Consider the following 21,967-nt stretch of genomic DNA (forward strand, 5'->3'; position numbering starts at 1 on the left):
ATATATGCGCTCCTATCTGCGATCTCTACGATCTCACCTCCTCTCGCTCTAGTTTTTTGTTTAGTATAGTTTATAGTACAGTGTGTGTTTACTCATAACTTTAATACATCATAAAATAATCATAAATCGTATAAACAAAACAAATTGCAATTGAAAGCAGCTCCAGATAAAAGAAATCACACAGTGCCCACCAGCACCAGCACCTCCGGCTTCTCCTTCTCCTTTCGTTCCTCTGGGATTACGAATGTATTGTATATAAAAAAATACTTATCGAAATTATCAGATATACATGGGATATGGTATCGGTATCTTCGCATGCACAAATCAACACAAAATGGCTTGGATCGATGGAAGAGTGTGTGGGGCGCTTACAGGATGGTGGATGGTGACATTTTTCTGTGGCATCTCCATGGGATCATGGTGTAAGTACAGAGTACAAGAGTTTTTATACGATATTTGGGATTGTCTTGGGTTCGTTCTACTACGTTCTACGCACTTGGAATGTAGAGGTTCTAAAACGTCTAGCCGACAGCACGACAGATAGATAGATACAAAAATCATACGATTAAAGCTAGCTAAAATGCGATTTTAACTACTGAAATCTCATACAGGGTCTGTGGGGACTTGGGCAGGGCTAAAACGAGCAGCTAACACAACAATCAACGTTCGGCTCAAACTCAGGCTCAAACTTGCGTCACGCACTGGGCGTATTTGTCCAACTCGCTCCTCAGCAGCTTCACGCGGTCCGTCTCCTCTCGCAGCGACCGCACCAACTCCTCGATGGTCCGCTGCTGTGTCTGCACCATGGCCTCCAGCTTGTCCACCCGCTGCTCGAGCTGTGCCGCTGAAGCTGGCGCTGACTCTTGGTGAGTGCTGAGCTGCTGGGCGGGGGCTGGACTCGCGTTTATCTGCTGAACAGTGCTGTTGCTGCTGGTGGCTGTCTTCTCCTCCTGCGTCTGGGACTGCACCTGCGTGACATTGGAGGTCTTGACCAGCGGCGAGACGCTTCGATTCCGTATGGAGAGACTGTTGGGGCGTGGCGCTCGCGTCTCCTCATCGCTGGCCGCCGCCTTGGCTGCCGAAAGGCTGCGAGACATGGCTGCATCGGTGCTGGTGGCCACAGAGCTGATGCTGCTGCTGGTAATCGCCGACGACTCTTTCCGGCTGCTGCTCTCCACGATCATCGACTGCTGCAGTATGCTGGACGATGTCACCGCCGAGGATTGCACTTTCGTGGTGGTGCTGCTGCTCTGCTGACTGCCGTTGCTGCTACTCGTGGCACTGCTGGAGACCACACTGGCGGTGGCTGCCACCTGCTCGGCGGCAAACAGCTTGGAAGTCCGCTCGGCCACAGAGGCACCTCGCGGCTCGACGCTCGGGGAGGTCTTCTTGCGGGTGACCTGGGAGGCCTTCAGCTCCTCCATCCAGGGCGCCTTCTTCTTCTCCCACTCGCGTGGCTTCGGTTTTGCCAGCTGCTCCTCGCCCGTCGAATTATCGTCGGAGGAGGCCGCCTGCCTGCCGCCATCCTCGCTCAGCTCGCTGGCACTGCCGCCTGTGCCGGCCATCCCGCTGCCGTTCACGTACACCGAATTGTTGTTGCTCTCCCCCAGCACATTGATGGCCGCCGAAGGTGGTCTCCGCTTTGGCGCTTTCACGCGCCCTGCCCTCATATCGGGCAGCATGGAGGCACGCTCCACGAGGTCGAATTCCACATCCTCTCCGGCTATGGTAGCCGCTCTACGGATCACCAGATTGCCAGCGACTCCCTGCTCGGGCAGATGTCCGGCAATCAGTTTGCTCGCTGCAAGACCATCGGCCAGATCGTGGGACACGGCGCTGGTGAGCTTTCCCTCGGGATTGCTCTTCTTTTTGCCGCCCAAGATGTTGCCTATTAAAGGAAGAAGAGAGGTTAGAATGGGTTCCATTATAGAGCCAGGGTCTACACTCACCTGTCACGGGCACTCCACCTGTGGGCGTCTTCTTAAGCGGCACACTGGGCTTCTTGCTCAGCACTGGCGGTGGCGGCGACTTGACTTTCTCATCGAGGCTCTCCATGCTCTTGCTGAGTGCCGCCGTTGTGGCTGCGCTCTTCTGCTGGCCCGGCTGCTTGGTCAGGTCAAGGTTCTTGGTCTCCAGGGACTTGCGCTGGGCGGCCACATTGCCGCTGGGCAGCCCCGTCTCGCTGAGTATGTCGTTGAGGGAGTCGCGCGACCCGAAGCTCTCCTTGCGGCCCGAGGAGCTGCTGCTCTGTGAGCTGCTGCCCGTCTTCTTGATGTACACCTTCGATGTGGTCGAGTTGGTGGTCTGCTCCCGCACCTGTTCCCGCTGCTGGCTGCTGCTCACCGTCGTGGTGCTGCTGCTGGAGTTGCTCGAATTCGTTGTGGTCATGTGGCTGGTGGCGTTGGCAATGCTTTTGCTGATCTTCTTCTGGGATTGCTGCTGCTGCTGCTGCGGCAGTGGCTGTGTCGTGGCTGGCTCGTTAATGGGAGCAACTGGAAAAGGGCAAGCAAACGGAGGCATTAATGCGGCGATTGCAATTTCTGCTCGGTCGGCACTTGTTGGCCAAGCGCCAGTTCCCATGCAAATCATTCAACTCTACGATCAAATCTCATTCCCAATTCAAGATGCGCCAGTCGCGACCCAACCATGGGCCATGACTAACCCATCCGTCTCTTCGGTGGCAGAACAGCTGGCAGCAAACTGGTTTCCATTAGAGCCATCTCGGCCCCCAACTTGTTGCCAAATGTCAATAAAATTAATGTGGAAACGCTCTCGGAAATACAGAAATACAGCAAAAACACACAGCTACAAAGCGCAGGCGTAGGAGCGCCACAAAATAAACTACAGCAAACGAAATCAAACAAGAAAAGTAGAAGGCTTCGAGGGCAACGAATCGTTGGATACCCTGGCAGATTGCTGAATTTTATGGATGTGCCAATATGGCCTCCCTCTCTGCTAGGGTATCCAAAGTGTACGGCCAACGGGCACGAATAAATGCCAATAAATGGCCTGGCCCAATAGACGACACAAAAAGCGTTGCCAAAGCCAACAAAAAACACTTATTGAGTATTGGGTAACAACAGAAAATGTGTAAAGGTCAGTCCCATAGAAATGGCAATAAAAAAACAGGAACTAAAATCAGGTGAAAATCCAAGCAACGAATCGGGAAATACTCTTACAGAGATTTCCCTTTCAATATAAAAGAAATTTCAACGTTAAGCTACTGATTCAGATGAAGATATAGAAAGATGACATGAAGTTCGAGATGAGAAATTTCTTTGCAGCCAAAGATGAGCCAAAACAGGTGCAGATATATGAATGTAAATGTCTTTTTTCAAAGATTACTTATCCGTTCAATTATTATTACCAGTTTTAATAGGTAAAATAAGAGTATTTCTAGGTGGTTCTACAAGATCTTAAAGCAAATAGCTTTGAATATGCAAAAGTATTCATAATGTAGCTGAGAGAATTGAGACTCACAATCAACTTTCTAGAATCATGAATCTATAAACAATCCTAGGGTATCCACTCATTCTACCCATACTCGTGCACTGAGTACAGATCTTGCTCCAAACATTGCTTACATATTTGTTTACATCACACATAATCTAGACACCGATTTACTCAGCATCCACTGAAGCAATCATCTCTAATTATATCCCAACTTGTTCTGTTGCTTATGTCATCTATGGATCATCCCCCCCAACCGAAAACTTGATTCAAGCCCAAAGATGAGCCAATTTCGGACACCTCCCATCGTTCTTTCTTGAACTAAAGTACCCCAGCGATCAGAGGGAGTATTCCATTCCGACCAAAGAATTGGCAATGTCATGGCTTGAACTCTTTTTCATGGTGGCTCTGGCACTCCACACATAACAAATCACAAATTTTCATTTGAAATGCGACGACTTTCACTGTTCGCTGCCACAATGACAGACAGAGGGCCAGGCAAACGGACAGAAAATGGCGCAAAAAAGCGAAACGAAATAAAGTTTGACATTAACAAAAGCAGCGCGAATTTGATATTTTTAAGTATTGAGTAATTGAGCGTTGGGTGCCTTTGGCGGATTGTCATTATTATTATTACTATTTGTATGCCTTTCCAGAGGGTATTACAAGTCTTTGAGACGTTTGTAACGCAGCAAAAGAGTCGCTCATGGGCGATGGGATATAACCATTTGCTTTTTTTTAGAGTGGTTTTTGTCTAATAATTACCCAAAGCATCCATATCTTGGGGTAACAGAAGAGTAGCCCTAAGAAACCTCAAACTTTGTACTTAAAGGGTACTCAAATATCCGATGTGTTGATGCATTTTTCTGCTAATATTATTGGATTTTCTGCCAGCGTTTGTCCCCCACACAAAACACACTAACAACACAGCACACACGCTCACGCACACAATCGAACGACTTAAGCAACGAACTTGCGTTTGGCAGCTTTTGGTTAATTATGACGAAGCTGCCGTTGACTGTAACGCTGACAGCGGCTGCGACTGCGACGCAGAATCATTTACGTTGAGCGAGCAGCGCAGCAAATTATAATCATTAATTTACACCTGAGGCAGACACATAATCTGTAATTTGGAGAGGGCGCCAAAACTGTTTCTTCTTTATTCTTTTTCTTATATTTTACGTTACACGGCAAGGCACGGCACGTTTTACAACGAAAAGAGCACAAGGAATGTTTCCATTCACCGACGTAATGCAGTAAAATACTTGAAGAACACGTCCTATTTGAAAGCTTACATATTCATGCCCAAAACCGATAGGAATTACGTTTACAAATCAATGCCATAGTGTGAATATTAACATTTTTCGAAGGGCAAAAGGTGTCGGTGTAAAACGTATGGTGTAATATCAGCATTAAGTGAGTGGGAAGCGAAGCTCTTGTTCTGCCGATGCTGCCCTTCTGCTGTTTTTCTGTTTCTTATTCTCTGCCGACACTCAGCTCGTTTTGCCATGTGGCAAAAAATAGCACCCACAATTGCAATTGCACAGACAGAGACATGCAGAGACGCAGAGACACAGAAAGAAAGCCGAAAGAACGGTAACAGTAGCACACGCACGCACCAAAAACAAAACCAACAGAAGCTCAAGCCGGAGAGAGAATGAGAATGGAAATCAGAGAGAAACAAAAGGAGGAAGAAAACAAACGTATGTATGGCCGCACCACAAAATATTTCAATAACGTAAATGGTCAAGAAAATCGAAACGACTAAAGCAAAAAGGTAAACAAAAACGCTGCCAAAGGTACAAAATAAAACAACAAAACACAAAAAATGTTGAGAGAGCAGAAACGAAACGTCAAGTGGGTCTCAAGCTCAAGCTCTCTCTCGCAACTTTGTTGATAAGCATAAAATAAAGAAACTAAAACAAAGGGGGGCCTGCTTGCCTGGCCCTGGCCCAGAGAGGGGGCCAAGACGGAAGGTATATTCAATTAGAAGGTAAGCCAGACCGAGAGAGCGGCCTACATTTGACACAGACTGCTCTACCTGCCATCAAAATATACCTTCGAAAGGCAGACAGACAATCGGAGATTGTGAGAGAGCAGAAAGCAGCAAACAATAGAGAGAACAAGTGAAGCGCGCGCTTGTGTTGTTGTGGCTTCCCACTGATAATCGCCGCTAATGTCTCTGCCGACGCCGCCTCAGCGATGATGATCATGATGAGCGAAGATAAACATAATGATGATCGCGTTGATTATTAGCTAAGAGAGATAATGTGAGTGCGGAGAGAGAGCAGGCAAAGTCAAAGAGCAAGACAAAAGCACAGAAACAGAAACAGCAGGCAAAAGTGAGCAGCAGCACACAAAAACCAGTTACAACAACTGTTGTTTATGAGTACACCCTAGCAGAGGGTATAATTATTTGAATCAGATGTTTGGAAACGGAGATAAGAGCAAGCATCTCCGTGCATATACAACATGAGTTTATTTATTCTCAATGAGCATCAAACACATTTGCCTGTGGCGGTGCTAAATCGGCTTTATCATCAATGAATGTGTGTGCATTAGTGATTCAAGTGTATAAATGCTTCGGATCTCAACCAAAGCTCTCCCGATCCCCGCTCTCAAGTGTCGAAGGTGGCGTTGGTCACGTCGCGACGGAGGTGGAAATACTAAATGAAACTGCGACGTTGACAAACAGAAAATCAAAAGGCAAAGCAAAAAACTGAAATGTCAAGCATACAATTTTAAGGCAAAAACTTGAGATTCCGCGAACAACCGCAAAGTATGCAGCACTAATAATATCTATTAATTAGATATAATATCTCTCAACATTTTTTCAAGCAAAGCCACAAGTTTCAGGGAAAAGTTTCGCACAAAAACAAACAAAAAGCCAAGCCGAAACTCGTTTTCCATGCAAATGTCACACAAAAACAAACAAAACTTTGGACGAAAATCCAAAACGCAAATTGAAAAGAAAAATGATCGTAAACAAAGCGATTTGCCACAGGCGCCTTTCCAGACTCCCCACTGGGTGGGGAGGCACGCCCAGTTCGCTCTGCCTCCGCCACAAAGCAATGGGAAAAGCAAATAAATAAACGCACGATGGAAGGCCTACGGGTTGATGCAAATCTAAATACCCTCTCTGTAAATCAACAGATAAGCGTGCAGTCTTATCTCATGGCCTCCTGAACAGCATCAACATACCCCCACAGAGAAAGAGTATAAGCCGCGTAAGCAAAATATAAATCATAGAAATTATGAGCAAAGCAAAAGCGGTCGCTAAAACAAAGGCATGGGGGTGGGGCAATCGGGGCGACAGAGGCAGAGTCAAGCAATTTTCCATTTCATATGAAAAACGCCTTAAGGAGGCGAAGCACCAGCAGCAGCAGCACCAAGCCGGAGAGAAAGGAAAAAATGAAAAGTGGCCGAAAAATAAGTATAAACGAAAGAAAAGATACAACTACAGATAGAAAAAAAAAGGAAAACTCTGCACACCACTCGAGAGAGAGGTGGAGTGGAGTGGATTGGTGTGGGACGGTTGGGGTGCGGGGCAGCACTGGCAACGACTGCCTACTGGAAAAACTCGTTTACATACAAATTGTGGTGATAAAGCTGGCCATACGCGCGCCCAAGAACTCGAAAGAGCCGCCGCGCTGCGTCCGTGGTGGGGCACGGTCTGAGTAGGCTCCAGCTCCAGTGCCAGCTCGGGGTCGGGCACGGGGACGCGGCGGCGGTGGCGGTGGCATGGAAGGAGCTGCTGTGTTGCACAGTTCACAGTTCAGTGTTGCACATTTCAGAGTAGTGTTGCACATTTAAGTTTAGTGTTTCGTGTGGTTCAAAATTTGTGGGAAAAATCGTTGAAGAAGTTGAAGTTAAGGAGTAGAAGAAGAATAGGAAAAAGAAAAGTGTTGAGGAAAAATTACACAGAGAAAGACCAACGACATTGGAGTCATAATATACAAAATGTGTGTGTGGAGATACAATAGATAAATAGAGATAAATAGAGAGAAAGAGAGAAGGAGAGAAAACTAAACAAATGTCCAATAAAAAAGTCTTCAAACGAAAAGCAAGTCATATAAACTCATACTCAAAACAGTTTTCATTTGGATTGGAGGAAAAACAAATTGGAAAATGGATAAAAGAGATGGGGAAAACTCAAGGATTCAAGGATTTTCATATGCTGCAATCGATTTTCGGTGGCAATGTAATGTGATTTGTCATGAAAGTGAAGTGTGTGTGTGATGATGTGCCAGCAGAATGGTGGGACGGGAAAGAGATACTTTTGTGGGTCCAAGGGTACTATCTGTGGCTATGTGGCTACGCACTTGTGGCAGCTGTTAAGCGTTCTATCTTTAATCTATTTTTACTAGGGGGCATTTTTACTGCAACAAAATCCAATACTTTGTACAAAAATACTTTGTGTAATGGAATTCCTAAGACTAATGATGATTCTCAGACATCCAATACAGATCTCCCCCTTCATCTTACAGCCAATTAAACGGCAAATTCTCTTATAAAAACATCAAATTTAAGCAACAAAATCTTAATCAATTCCAATGCGTAAGTGGATGAGCCATCAAAAGCAGTTTGAAAATTTTGCACAAGCGATAAATATTTACGATCTTTGAGACGGTGGCAGGGGGAATGGGGTTCCATCTGTAACCGAGAGTGAGGCAGGCTCTGTGTGTGTTTGTGTCTGAGGAGGCTTTTCTCTTAATTAATTCAATTACCAAACAAACGTTTATTGACTTTTATCCAGGCACAATGATGATGGCTACGTCACGACATCAATTTCGAGGCCTAACGACGTCTATCGTCGCGTATGGGCGATTTTACGGCCAATGCGTCGGGAAAATTGCCTCCAATTAAAACATAGAGGAGGGGGACGGACAGAGCGGGGTGCAGTGCAGATGCAGTAATGAGGAGGAGGGAGATGAAGACGCGTTGACAACAGTTGACAGACCGAAATCAAAACGTAGCGAGAGGCAATGGCTGATGAGCGATGGAAAAGGTGAAAATCTGCAGAGGGAAAACTCACCTTCCAACATCTTGACAAAGTTATCCGGAAAGACTCCGACCTTGCCATGGATCTCGCCCTTCCACCAGCCCTTGTCCGGCAGCTCCATGCTTATGACCGTAATGATATCGTCCACTTTGAGCTCCAGCTCATCCTCGTTCATCGGTGCATAGGGGAACTCCACGCGGCATAGTCGCGATGGCTTTGGCGGCAGCATGGGTGCAGGTTCTGGTACAGCTGGGGCTACTGCTGCTGCTGGGGGTGGGACTATGATTGGGGCTGCAACGGGAGCTGGAACCGTTACTGGTGCTGCTGCACTCGAGGCAGTGCCTCTGCTCTTGGTCGTTTGCTTCGTTGTTGGGGCTGCACCGGCTGCGGTTGCTGCTGCCGCTGCTGTCGTTTCTGCCACATTTGCCGCCTTGGCAGTCAGCGATGAAGTGGTCACCGTGGCACCAATCGTCGGCGGACGCTTGGAGGCCAGTATGGGCGATGGTTCGATAAGTCTCACAAAGTTCGATGGGAAGACACCGACTTTGCTGCGCAAACGTCCGCGCCACCAGCCTTCCTCGACCTAAATGAGAGAAAACAGAGAGAATAGAATGGAGAGAAATTTCAATTTTTATTGCCCAAGAGGTTAAGCGCGGGGGGTGGCAACTGGCAAGCCACTGGCAACCCCTCCTGCCCGCTAGAGCGTGGTAGTGGTACGTACCTCCCCTAGGAATTCAATGACATCACCCATCGTCAGCGTCAGTTCGTCGTCGTTGACTTGTGTGTAGCTGTAGACGACTTTAACGCGCCGATTCGATGTCTCTGATTTGTCCCTGAGAGAGCGCAAACAGAGAGCGAGGAAGAGAGAGAAAGCGAAAGAGAATGTAAATTTTTTTGTTGGTCAACAATTGAACCAAATTGCGTCATATTTGGAGCGCTTAAAATGGGAAACTTACAGACTAAAAAAATACCTTGTTCTTAAACTACAATTTTGCAAAGTTATTGGAGCGTTATTGATAAGGTTTTTAAGTTTTTTTTTTAACGCCTTTGAAGTATCTAAATGTCGTAGATTTTTTCTTAAACAATATCATTGCGTCACTGTCATCATATTTTAGTATTTCGGGGATAAATTCTTAATATAACAAAACCAATTACATTTCTTTGTTTTCGAGGCATATGCTGCCCTAGAAATAGCTGTAAGTAATCTTAATCCCTGACCTTTCTATAGTTCTTACAATTTCATAGATCTACCCCAATATACACCCATAAACCCACCTCAACTGCACGGCTGTGCCATCGTCGATATGCTCGCCGTTGCCATTGGTGCTGCCATTGGTGTCGAGGACACGGACAAAATTATCCGGAAACATGCCCGTCTTGCCGGTGGCCTTGAGTGTGCCCATCCACCAGCCGCCGGGCATCTGCTGGATGTGATGGATGATGGCACCTTTGCGGAGATCCAGCTCGTCCTGCTCCTTGGCCGCATACTCGTACTCGACGACTGCTCGAACTGCAATAAGAAAACGAAAGGGATGAGTTCAAGGATGAGTTATGGTCTGGAAATAGGAGAAGGGACTCAAGGATGGGCTTGATGTTGGGGGAGTGTTACCCAATTATTGGCTGGATGGATGGCGCATGACTCATGACATGAGCAAATATTTGCGCAATCGTCTCGGATTGCGCAACATTTAACCCACTGCTCCACAATGCTTCCCCCATCCATCGTGTGTGCCTCTTCAAAACGTGACATTTGTCTTTTGCCTCTTTCCTGGCCGTGTGTTTTGTTTTTGTGCTTCTGCTGTGGCACAAAAAGTAAGAGTTACATGACGCGTCGCCTTGTACGGGAAATAACAATTTCTGACAAATCATGGATCGTATAACCATCATGGATGGTCCCCCCGAAACACACTTCCATTCCTCCTATCCATCAATCAAACAATCTAGCACACAATTGTGTTAATGCGTGCTGCCCGGCACTTACACTTGGCTTGTGTTAATAACTCACTCACACACACACCATAAAAGTGCATAAATCTTTGGATAAGCTGGGATTTATGGGGTGGCAAGTGTGCTTCCATTTCTATAGAGCTTTTATTTATATTAAAAAGATATCTTTTCTGAATGGATAATCAAGAAAATGAGTCCATTCTTGCACCTGTCCTATACGTACTTTTGGAATTAAGTCAACCTTAGATTAATTAATCTTAGATTTTAATATCCAAAGAAATCCCACAAAATCCCCACAAAAACTTTAAAATTATGTTTTTAGGACTACCAGCAAACATCCTAAACATCCCTCTATCATCATAAAATGATTTCATTGTATAGCTTTTTAATCCACTAACTTGAAATGTAAACACGGCCGCAAATATGTTTGTTTCCATTACAAAGTTTTCCAATTTTCCCACTACATTAATCTTTACAATAATCCCATGGATGGAATGAACAACACACTTCTCACACCACACATCCACATCCGCATCCCAAACAGAGAGAGCCATTCGGCAGCCCAAACAAATATTCAAAAGTCAGAGTCACAGCCCCAAAGCCAGAGCCAAAATCCAATATGTCATGACGCATACTCCGTAGACATCATGAGTATTGAAAGCAACGCGACGACCATGACTGACATTTTCATAAGTGTGGAACAATAAAAGCAAACATTAAAAACTATATGTGTATGCTCCCCCCTCAGTGATCCCCTCTTCCTCACCGAAAGCCATTGTTCAACTTATTTGGCTTTGGAGGAGGTTGCTGCCCCCGCAACCGCACGATTGACTCAGTTCTCTCTGTATTTATGTCTGTATTTGCATCTTTTGGATATATGTATGCCGTATCAAAATTGTGTTGTTTTCATTGAGCAACTGCTAAAGCACACTGTGAAAAGCGAGATAAGCTGTTTTTGGCCATTCTGAGATCGGAAATCCCTCATTCTGGCTTTTATATATTGAACCCCTGAATGTACACCTCTCAGCTGATACTACCCAAACGACAACAAACGTTGAAAACATTGGAAACGCTTATTGGCTTAGTCAATAGAGGGACGAGACTGAAGAAACGGTCTATAAAGAACGAGAGAAAATGATAAATACTTCGAGTACGTGATGATGTTTAATTTCAGAGAGCAATCCTCAAACACTTTACGCGTAAATGGGTCAATAGTATGAGGGAATTCTACGAGTATTCTTCCATGATTCTCCGCGTAATGAATGTGCATGATATATGGATGAATGGGAAAAACTGTCACTGTGTGGCCGAGAAGAGGTCGAGGAGTGTTAGCCAACAGTTAATGGAGCTGAGCGACGTTGTGTGTGTCCGACAAGCGCTTAATGGCATTAAAGAGCGACTCGAAATGCTTTCCATTTTACACGCTCGTTTCGACATCAAGCAGCTCTCGACATTTCTTTTAGTGTCGCCTCCGAATGTGGCAGAGAGAGGAAGGGAGGCAGCAGCAGCATTCAAGTGGCTGCCAATCAAATACTGAATCATAATAATTTCACTTTATTTTCCAGTTCCAGTTCCCGCTACGCAGATCCGTCCGATCCGGCATTGAAGTGGCAAAAGTGCGAGCACTGTTGCAACAGAGAAATGGAGGCAACAGCAACTGCAGCAGAGAGGAGAGAGAGAGAGAGAGAGAGACACAAGCGGACGCACAAACATCAAAGTCGTCATTAAGAGACAGGAAAAACCCACTAGGTCTGGACTGGATTCGTGATTGAGATAGAACCTGGAGATGGTAATGATATGAAGTAAGGGCAGAAGATTCCTTCAGCAATCAAGTTGTAAGATAAGGGAACATTTATTTTAAGGCTTTTTTGTAAAAATGTTTGACACTTTTCCAAAAATGTTTTTAGATTTTCAATAAAAATGCTAATTTTGAACTCTGTAAAAATAATTTATTCTGAATAATTAACCAATTAAGTGAAAGATAAAACGCACAAAAAGTTCAATGACAAGTGGATAAACTTGAACTCAATTAATTTGATTAGTGGAACATATTTTGAGCCCCACAAAGAGCTTCACATAGAGCTTCTAGTGCTATTTTATCCTTGCTTTATTAATTTCCCACTTTGGTTCTCTAGCGTCACGCTTCCATCTCCAGCGACTGCCAATTTGTATCTAGGCCAAGCCTTTCAGCCCTTTCAGCCCTACCTCGTATCCAGTGTTTCCAATCTTCTCATATGACCGTATTTCCAGTTACTGTTTAACCTACGCGACAGCAAAAGACAAACAAAGCGACGACAGACAGCCGCCAAATGAACCTTTAATGCGGTTTTTGTTTTCAAACTCTTTTCTTTCTTTCTTTAATTCCGCCTCTTTTTATGGTTATTTTTACCCCCCATTTTTACCATTTTTCTCTTTTGTTTTTGTTTTTTTGCTTATGTACAGTATAGACAGATGGACGGATCGGACCGTATGAATGGGGAAATGGGAGGGAGGCACCGAATAATAATAATGAATAACAAAATAATAACCGACTAGAGACCACAAAGCGCGAGCGAGAAGGAGGGCCTAGAATGGGTGGCATGCAACACCACCACCAGCCGTGGCGGCAACATTGAAATGAGCCGCGTCTGGAAAATGCTGGGAAATGGTGAAATGCTTGGTGAAAAGCAGGCGGCGGCATGTGAAAGCCCCATCATCGAGAGGCAAGGAATGGGAAAACGAAATGTGTAAATGTGTCAAAAATTGGAGAAAATCGCATGACACGACCGCCAATGCCACAAAGGGGCGTGGTAAATTTCATCTATGCAGCGGGTGGCATGGTAGCTCCTACTGTGGCATGGCCTTGTAATGACTGCATCGCATCGCATGGCATGGAGATGGAATCGTATCGTACGGGGTTATGTTATGAAGGCAGCTTCCCCGTCAATGTCAAATAGCACATCAGCTGCCGCCATAAAGATATGCAAATTGGTTGCTGGATTGTTAAAAATACACGAATATATGGCGCAAAAACAGGTTAAGGTGTAAGCGAGGGATACAAAGGGAGTGGAGGGTCGACCCAGGAAGTACCCTACCCTAAAGCGGTAGCTGCAGTAACTATCAGAAATTTATTTTCTATACACTGTAGAAAGTAATCCCATTGAAGATCAAACAAACCTCTCCCATATCCCAATGCCTGATATATTCCATTTCACGCACCTCATACCCTACAATTTCGAGTGTAATAAAAAATGTAGCAATTTTCAGTTGGCGGGATCCTCTCCACAACACTGTCTCTCTCTCCCTACCCAGCTGCTCTCCCTCTCTCACTTACTCCCCTGCCAAAGTTCCACCAGATGCAGCAGGTAGATTACAAATTAAACAGAAAGAGAAAGAGTGAGTGAGGGGGAAACACAAAGGGTGAATCGGTTAAGCGGTAATCGGTAACCGGTAAAGCAGCTGCAGCTGAGAACAACGACGACGACGCTGGTGGGCGCTGCGGCCAAAGTTCCGTATGGAGCAAACACCTTTGTGAGGTGTAGGTGTGAGTGGGACACACTCTGTATGTTTAAAGATGCTCTTTCCCCCTACACCCGCAATCCACTACTGAAACCCCACATTAGGCCCTTTACAACCACTCCCCTTTAGCTACGAAAAAACAAACAAGAACATGCTAATTGGTTTAACCATCGGTTTTTGGCTGTCTTTGGATTTGTTTTTGTGGTTTTGCTTGGTTTGTCTTCTGGCATACCCTTTCGTGACAGAGAGAAGATATAACTTTTGTTCAGCGAAGTTTGCACCACTGCAAAGACATATGCACATCTGCGAAAGGGTATCTATAGCTTCGACATTCCACTCTTTCGCTTAACTTCGTTTCTTCGTTTTTGTTTGTATGGTGGTGTACGCTGGTGTTGTTTTTACTGTTGTTTTTTGTTACATTTTGGTTGGGGTGTCAGCGGTGTGAGGCGTAGAGGGAGGCCATGAACCGTAAACGGTAAATTGCCTTTGCGTGCGTTTTGACTTTTGAATATGCAATGGTTCTAGTGGAGGGGAAGAGGAATAGAAAAGCAGAAGAGTGCAAGGAAAACAGGAATGAGTGTGCACAAGACAGTAGTACAAGAGTACTATTACTCGAAGAAGAGTGGGAGTGGGAGAGATGAACTTTCTATCTGCTTGTCTCTGTCTGGCTGCGAAGTGGAAAATAAGTGCAAACAGGAATGATCACGTTTTAGCTTGTGTTTACGCAGCCACAAAGTGCTAAGAATGGATACAAATCGGAGTTTGGTATGACTGACATTTATGAGGGAACGATTCCATAAAGTTAACACACTCCTAAAAACGATAAGCCCCAGACATCAATTGTTAAATATCGATAAAAAGTTGAAAACAAGTAAATAAAAGGGTATTAAGCTATTTCTCCTAAGGAAGATGGCCATCTAAGGCAGCAATCCTCGACTAAGGAAATCGTAAAGTATTGCTAAAAGGAAGTTAGTACCCCTAAATATACAAAAACCATTAAACTTCAATTAATCTGCAACTCCGAAATAACCCTCAAAAGCAGCTGCAGTTTTAGATTTCCTCTTCCAACCCTCCCTAAGGAGCTTAGCTACATCGCTTTTGAAAGCAATTTCCAAACAAAACATCAACAAAATATTTCCCTTGAAGCGTTACAAAATCACGTACACTTTCTCGTTGTCTCCCTCCTTCCTTCAGTCTGCCTTTTACACTTTTACGCAGACACACACACACACATGCACACACTTGAATCCTTGAACCCTTGACAGGCCTCTTGCCTCTCGAGTACGAGTTATAACGGCAATTGTCCAAGTTCAAGGCCACAAATTGCGTGTCAGAAAAGAGTCCAAGAGTCGTACTAAAACAATTTGTTTGTCGCCTAAACGAAATGCATTCCAATTATATTTAATTGAAACAGAGTGAGAGATAGAGATAAAGAGAGGAAACTGCAGATACGCACAAGAGCAGAAAAGAGAGTGGAGAGAGTGCAGCGCTATAGAATGAGAGGAAGTGACGTAAACACTCATATAAAACCCAAATGATGAATCACTGTGTGGGCCCGAAACGTGTAATCCAATTGATAAGATTCATTTTTCAGGGTTCCATGGAAGGGGGGAACAGGGAGTGATATCATTCAGGGGCATTAACATTCGAGTTCGATTAAGTCATGGCCGCAAGGTGTCGTCATTGTCACGCGTGAGGCAGGCCCCACTCTCTCCGCGCCAACAAGAGGCATTTTTCGAATGCATTTCCCTTTCCAAAAACAAACCATCGAGGCATGTCGAAGGGCCAGGGAATGCTCAGAAACTTCCAATTGAAAAGCTTGCCCCAAACCCCACCACAGCATTTTCCCATCTTTATGTGGGTGTGGGGGAAATCCCGCTTCGTTTTTCCTCGTTTACTTGATTTGCGCTGATGAGGCGTCCGTCTTCGTCTTCTGTTCAATTCCAAAGAGTTTACGATGGAAAGTGTTTAGGAGCAGTCGCGCATGGCCCCTTCCCATCCATTCATACATACATATGTACATCCATTCAACCATCCATCCATCCATCAGCAATTGCATTTGATGATGAGTTTTGCATTAGCCAAATGAAACGATTGGGCAAGGGGAATTTTCAGAGAGTACAGGGGGTCTAATGGGGATTTTTTGCGGCCAAAGGTCAAGCGAGGCTCTAACTGATTAAAGCATCTTTCAATTGATTTCCCATTGCAATCAAATATGCAAATGGATAAACTATTCCGGTTTATTGAAAGAAGGAAGCAAATATAAAAATGGAAGGGAGGATGATGGGATTATGTGATGGATAAGTGCACTCTGACTTGTTAAGTAGCTCCTCTTCATGATTATCCATTAGCTAGAATCATGTTTAATGACAAAGGAACTATCTATCATAAAAATAAAGCAATTTTATCTCTCTAATGATTTGTGCAATCATTTTCAATGTTTTTCTGGTAAATTTATGACACATTTGCGTCATACAATTCATTCAATCAAAGGTTTACCACTGAACAATTTATATCTACTTAATTTTGAGCAAGCTTCACTTCAAAACAAACAAAATATAGCCTTAAGGCTACAGAAATTCTTGGAATTTAATTGCATTCCTCTCCTGTTCCCCATGCATCATTGCCCTTCCCTTAGAAGCCACTCAAGAGTCTTTACCCGCGAATGCCATTAGACTGGCGGGAAGGCCTCGGGGTTCCATTCGGCGGGGGCTTATCAGTCCATTGATATGTGCTCTACACACTCGACAGTGCAGTCCATTGATATCAGACTATGCTCTACAATCTGAAGCAGTCCCAAAAATATGGAAGGGACGGGGATGCGGCCCGCATTTCTTGGCGATAAAAACCAATAAAAGCGAACCCCGAAAAGTGGATTCTTTCAACAGAGTTTCTATCAACAAACATTACATTACAAACAAAACTTGGCATAGATTTGGACTTTGTATGGCATTTCAGTGTCAGAAGAAGAGAGACAGAGAGGGAGCGAGACGTTTAAAGTGGAAGAGAATTCTGTCTCATATCTTCAAAAATACTGAAATTATTCTATTTATTTGCTTCCCTTTCGGTGGACGAGCGGACCGACGACTACTGCCTGATAACCGGCAACCGAGCCGTGGCACAAGTATGAGAAGGAGAACAAACTACTGATAAGATAAAACAAAAAACCATAGAACACAAAACAAAATCAACTAAAATACACAATTTTCGCTATAAAAATTCTACAACTCTCGCGAGTGAGTCAGAGGCGCAGGCCAACAACAAATTTTGAATGTGGGATGCACTCGAAGCGGTCCCACACCTAACCCCTCAACAGCAAATATAAAACACGAAAAATATATACTATTTGCATATCAATATAGCAATGGTGGTTGTTCTGTCTCCCTCGGATATTGTTCGCGTCGATGGCGACAAAATGCAAATAAAAGATGTACAAAATAATTGTAAAAAACTTACAAGTACCCTGGAAAAAAGATGCATATCTTTTTAATACTTTACTCTGAATCTTTTTTAATTACTTAATTTTCATTAATATCATAAAAAGTGTTCAAATTGATCTACTATAAGAATTAAAACACATTTATCTTGGAGGAAAAATAAATTAAAAGTAAAGTTTTTCTTAGAATGTGAAGAGATTACGGTGATATAATCTTCTAGACCACTCCCTGTAGAACTGCACTATCACCGCCCACCCCTGAACATAATTTAAATTCCTGAAGTCCCTCGACAGACACTCGTACCACATACCGAACCATCATTATAGTAAAGCCTCAATTCCTGTCATTTCTTCGTGACAAATTCAGAGAGAATGTCGGGGAATGATTCATACACACAGGCACGTCAGGCACATCCATCCATCCATCAGGCCTTATAATTTCAGCCAAGAATATCAGGAAAATATGAAGAAATTGTTTGCCAGAATGAGCCAAAAGCCATAAAAAAGAGTTGGCAAATGGGCCGCAGAGCTGAGGGCGTGGCCCCTCGAGAGGCTCTTCATTAACCCATTGGCAGCGATTTACGGCCCACGCCAAGAGCGAAAGAGTGGAGAAAGGAGGGCGGCGAGTGTGGAGAGAGGCGTGCCATGGTAATTTATTAAATTGTCAGAAATGTAGATGAAAGAAAGGAGAGGGGATGACACGACTACGAGGAGTGTCTCAAGGAAATAGAAAAACTCAATTTGATAAGATAAAAATGTAAGGAAAATAGGAAAAGGAAAGCAAAGGAATTGTAGACTATGATGGCAGGGAATATACACTTTTAATAGACCTGAACTAATTTCCTCTCTGTGTTGCAAGCATTTCAAAGGGTATTCAAATGTATTCATTTGTCGCATCAGTTTTTTGGCCATTGATTGCTTTTGTTGGTCGCCTTTTTTTTGTGTGGCGTTGGCGTTATATAAAACCATAATCGTAATAATAATTTTCATTTGTTTTGTACACCTTTCTACCTTTCCGCCTTTTGTCTAGCAAATGAATCACTTAAACGGACGGAAGAAAGCTTTGTTCGGGATGCAAATGTTGGAGGAGAGAGAGAGAGTGAGAGATACAGCGCAAAAGGTAGATGGAGAGGCATTGCCATTCCATTGTCTGCCGCTGGAAATGGTTCATCAAAAGAAATCATCAGTAGAAAAAAGTAAAAAGAAAAAAAAACACGACTGCGGGTGCCTGGGTGCAGCCAGTGGCTTGGCTAGTGTGTAGGGGCAGGGGGTATTCAATCAGCCTCCATTATCAGCTGGTTGCATCCACAAAGGCAACGCACAACACAAAGCCCGAGATGAACTATCTTGGGGCCTTATTCTCTCCACAAAGAAGCCATAACAAGGTTGGGACCGTCCCGACGCACATTCAGATTTATTAATATTGTCTCTGGAAGTGCTCCAACTGCTATCCGATGGGAGGATTATCTTTGCGGCTCATTGCACAGTAGCTGTGGGGGTCAGAAAAAGGTCTGATTGGGAGGAAGCTTAAGGAACAACTTGAAAGGAAAAGTTTAACAAAGAATACAGATTAAATGAGTTTCCACTGAAAATTAACAGTTTCCACTGAAGCACCTTTCAGGGTCAAGCTTTACATTGGAAACTATGTCTTCTCTCTTGAGATTTTGTTTCTAAGCCCAATCCACACGTGCTCTCTGTTTGAGTGGATTGTGTGGCTGTCTTTAAGAGCAAAGCTACCGAACCTTAATCGTTGATTTTTCGAACTCAAAAAACAAGAGAATAACATGTAATGGTAAGAGCTCAGCTGTTCCTTAAGTTATATCACCTTCCCCATAAAATTACGTATGTAGATTTCCTCATATTAGATCGTAGTCCATATAATTTTCTCATGGTAATCTTTCCACTGCTGGAACACAGGTGCGCGGGAGGGTGTAAAATAGGGAGGGGCGTGACTGTTTCTGGCTACATGAAATCATCAAAGCCCCCAAAATTCCCATTTAAAAGACCTTTTCTTCTCGGCCCAAAAAAACCGGTTCCCCTTTTTTGTTTTAACTTTTTGTTTGACCATGTTTTTCTTTACCTTTTTTTGGCGTATTGTTGTAAAAATCTGGCAATAAAAAGCGTTAAACAAGAAATTAAGGCTAGCAGCGGGAGGGTCGAAGCTTTAGATACCCTTTCTTAAATTGATTCTCGCTATCAGAGAAGGGTATCAAAAGTGACTAACTGCATGGACTACCGTTAGAGAGCGAGCGGCCTCGCTGCGGATTAGAGTCGCGAAAACAGACGGTAAATGTCCTTGGCGAAGACCACACCCACCCCTCAACAGCCACCCCGCCCACAGGCACGCCCGTCAGCCCCTGCAGCAGCATCAGAAAGCAACAGCAAAGAAAATGCGAACGAGGGAGCAAAAGGGAGTCGACGAGAGCTGTGGACCCACCCCGAAATGAGGAAGAGGAGTAAAAGAACACACGAAAACTGCAGTTCATGGAATTTTCATAGTTTTCCCAACAGGCAAGAGGGGGAGGAGGAAAAACTTACTGTTGTCCATGTTGCTGCGTCCTCTGCTGCTCCTACTACTACTGCTCCTTCCTCTGCTTCCGTCGCTGCGTGTCTGCTCTACTCTGCTCGTATGACAATGTTTTCAGCAGGAAACCGTTGCGTTGCAGTCGGGCCTGCCGTCAGCGTCGCCGTCGACGGTTCAATGCACGGCAGTGTTGTTTTTGTAGCTCTGTACCTCTGCTGCTGCTGCTACCTCTCTGGCCAACAATAACGAACGCCGAAACCGTATGAATCACTGCGCACTGTTTTAACCGCAAACAAGAAAACCGGCCAGCATTTGGATGTATTTTTTACGTGTTTTATTTTGACCCTATTCGCAGCGGCGGCAGAAACGGAATTAATTACAAGCGCAAGAGCGGGATTGGATGAAGAAAGAGAGCACTACTGTAAGCAGCACATTTAATTCGCGTCACGTAAAAAAAGACGCCAGCGTCGACGTCTGCAGCGATTGCACCGAAATTTGTTGGCGGCTTCCTTTCCCACACAAACCCAAACACACACGCACACGGTGCACTTTTCTCCTGCGTCTCCTTTGTACTCACTATTCTTATTCCTATTCCTATTCGTTTCGTTTCATCACGCACTTGGATTTCTCTCACTTTTGCGATGAATTTGCCTCTTCCCGCTCTGCTGCTGCAAGCCACTTTCCGTGTGCACTTTATTTATTTTGCTTTGTTATTGATTTTCGCCATTTTCACACCTAGTTTTTCCAGCAGCACTGCACTGGTGCACCGCAACATCAACCGCAAGTCCAATACGCGTTAACAAATACACTCTGGGTGCTTCGATTATGTTTGCTTTGTTTAAAACTGTGTGTTGCAAACCCGAGAACGAAATTAAGAATGGCGTTTGTTAAGTACATTTATTGTTTGTTTTTCGAATATTATATATTATTTTAACAATATTTTTGTGGGCTATATCAACGTACTCTAAGAAAAATGCGACACTTTTTGTTGTTCCGCCGCGGTCGTGACCACCAGTGTGACCGCGGAATTTTCGATAAAATATACCGTCAGGGCTTCGTAAATATACCAAAATATACCATTGCATCTTCAAAATATACCGTAGTCTAAATTGCCATTCCACGATTTTGATGTTCTATTTAATATTACCAGCTTGAAAAGACTTTTAACACTGAAAGAATAGCTCAATCCGTTTAAAGGATCAATTTGACGTATTGTAAATACTAATTTTTATTGGTTTGCATACCTTATGACCTTATATTTTACAAATTTGTATTTGCATTTTTCATTAAAATCGCCCTTCTGGAAGCAAGGGAGCTTTCTCTACAGTATGTAAATGTATGTAAATTATTAAAAGGGACATGTATATTAACTGATAACATTGAAAAATTTGAAAAATGGCGCGCACAACAAAAGCGATAGAGATATTCTATTGTTTTTCTGAAAGGGACTCTGACAGACTCTTACCACCGAAATCTAGGCTAAAACTAGTGGATCTTTACACCATCGCTTTTGGGACAGATAGATTTTACAGTTCCCTCCAGACCAGGGCTCTCCATATTGTCTATAGCCCAATATTAATATATTATATTTTATATTTAGTTTTCAGTCATTAGTTGTTTGAACTCTCTTCGCAAAGGCAAAGAGCTTTTAAATTCTCTTAACAAACCAAGGGAGCTTTCATGGTGCGAAATTTGTACCAAAAACTAAGGTGTCGACAACAGGTAAATACGTCACGAAAATTCCAGTGGCGCCAGGTAAATTACACGGCGATCATTCAAATTCTCTAAGGAAATCATCTCCTGTGTCTAAACGGTCAGGGAAATCCTCTCCCGCCAGACGCTTTTGCATGCACTATTCGGATCCTTTAAACAGGTGCAAAAAAGGTAGGAGCTTTGAAAAGTTCGTCCTTTTTTTACCTGCTTGCCATACCTTGCGGTTTAGATTAGGTCAGGATTAGGTCAGCGGAGAGAGGATTAGGTCAGCAGAGAGAGCAAGATATTCTCTTCTCAGTCCTTATTTTTTCATCTCAAATGTGAGCACAGAAATCCTACAGAAATGTACAAAAATATTATACGTTCACACTTACATATACAAGCACTATTCCTCAAC

The 21,967-nt window shown here is 44.0% G+C and overlaps 1 protein-coding gene and 1 long non-coding RNA gene across 4 annotated transcripts; one reads left to right on the plus strand and one right to left on the minus strand.

The window, feature by feature from the left end:
- Positions 1–59: 59 nt before the first annotated feature.
- Positions 60–20,848, minus strand: LOC117896246 (serine-rich adhesin for platelets). Of its 3 annotated transcripts, none has more exons than XM_034804406.1 (7): positions 19,872–20,848; positions 9,728–9,962; positions 9,174–9,285; positions 8,486–9,035; positions 7,043–7,201; positions 1,950–2,492; positions 60–1,888 (listed from the first exon to the last, which is right to left on the minus strand). In XM_034804406.1, exons 1-7 carry the CDS (start codon positions 19,879–19,881, stop codon positions 684–686), a joined length of 2,814 nt encoding a protein of 937 aa, XP_034660297.1. In that variant the 5' UTR covers positions 19,882–20,848; the 3' UTR covers positions 60–683. The 3 variants fall into 3 exon arrangements, with proteins under 3 accessions (XP_034660297.1, XP_034660296.1, XP_034660298.1); XM_034804405.1 differs by having other exon boundaries at positions 7,043–7,204; XM_034804407.1 differs by lacking the exon at positions 7,043–7,201 and having other exon boundaries at positions 19,872–20,846.
- Positions 18,214–18,862, plus strand: LOC117896248. The gene is made up of 3 exons (XR_004649016.1): positions 18,214–18,306; positions 18,364–18,718; positions 18,770–18,862. It is a non-coding gene; the product is annotated as an uncharacterized LOC117896248 (long non-coding RNA).
- Positions 20,849–21,967: the final 1,119 nt, after the last annotated feature.

The sequence above is a fragment of the Drosophila subobscura genome, chromosome O (assembly GCF_008121235.1).
Source record: "Drosophila subobscura isolate 14011-0131.10 chromosome O, UCBerk_Dsub_1.0, whole genome shotgun sequence".
Lineage (NCBI taxonomy): Eukaryota > Metazoa > Arthropoda > Insecta > Diptera > Drosophilidae > Drosophila > Drosophila subobscura.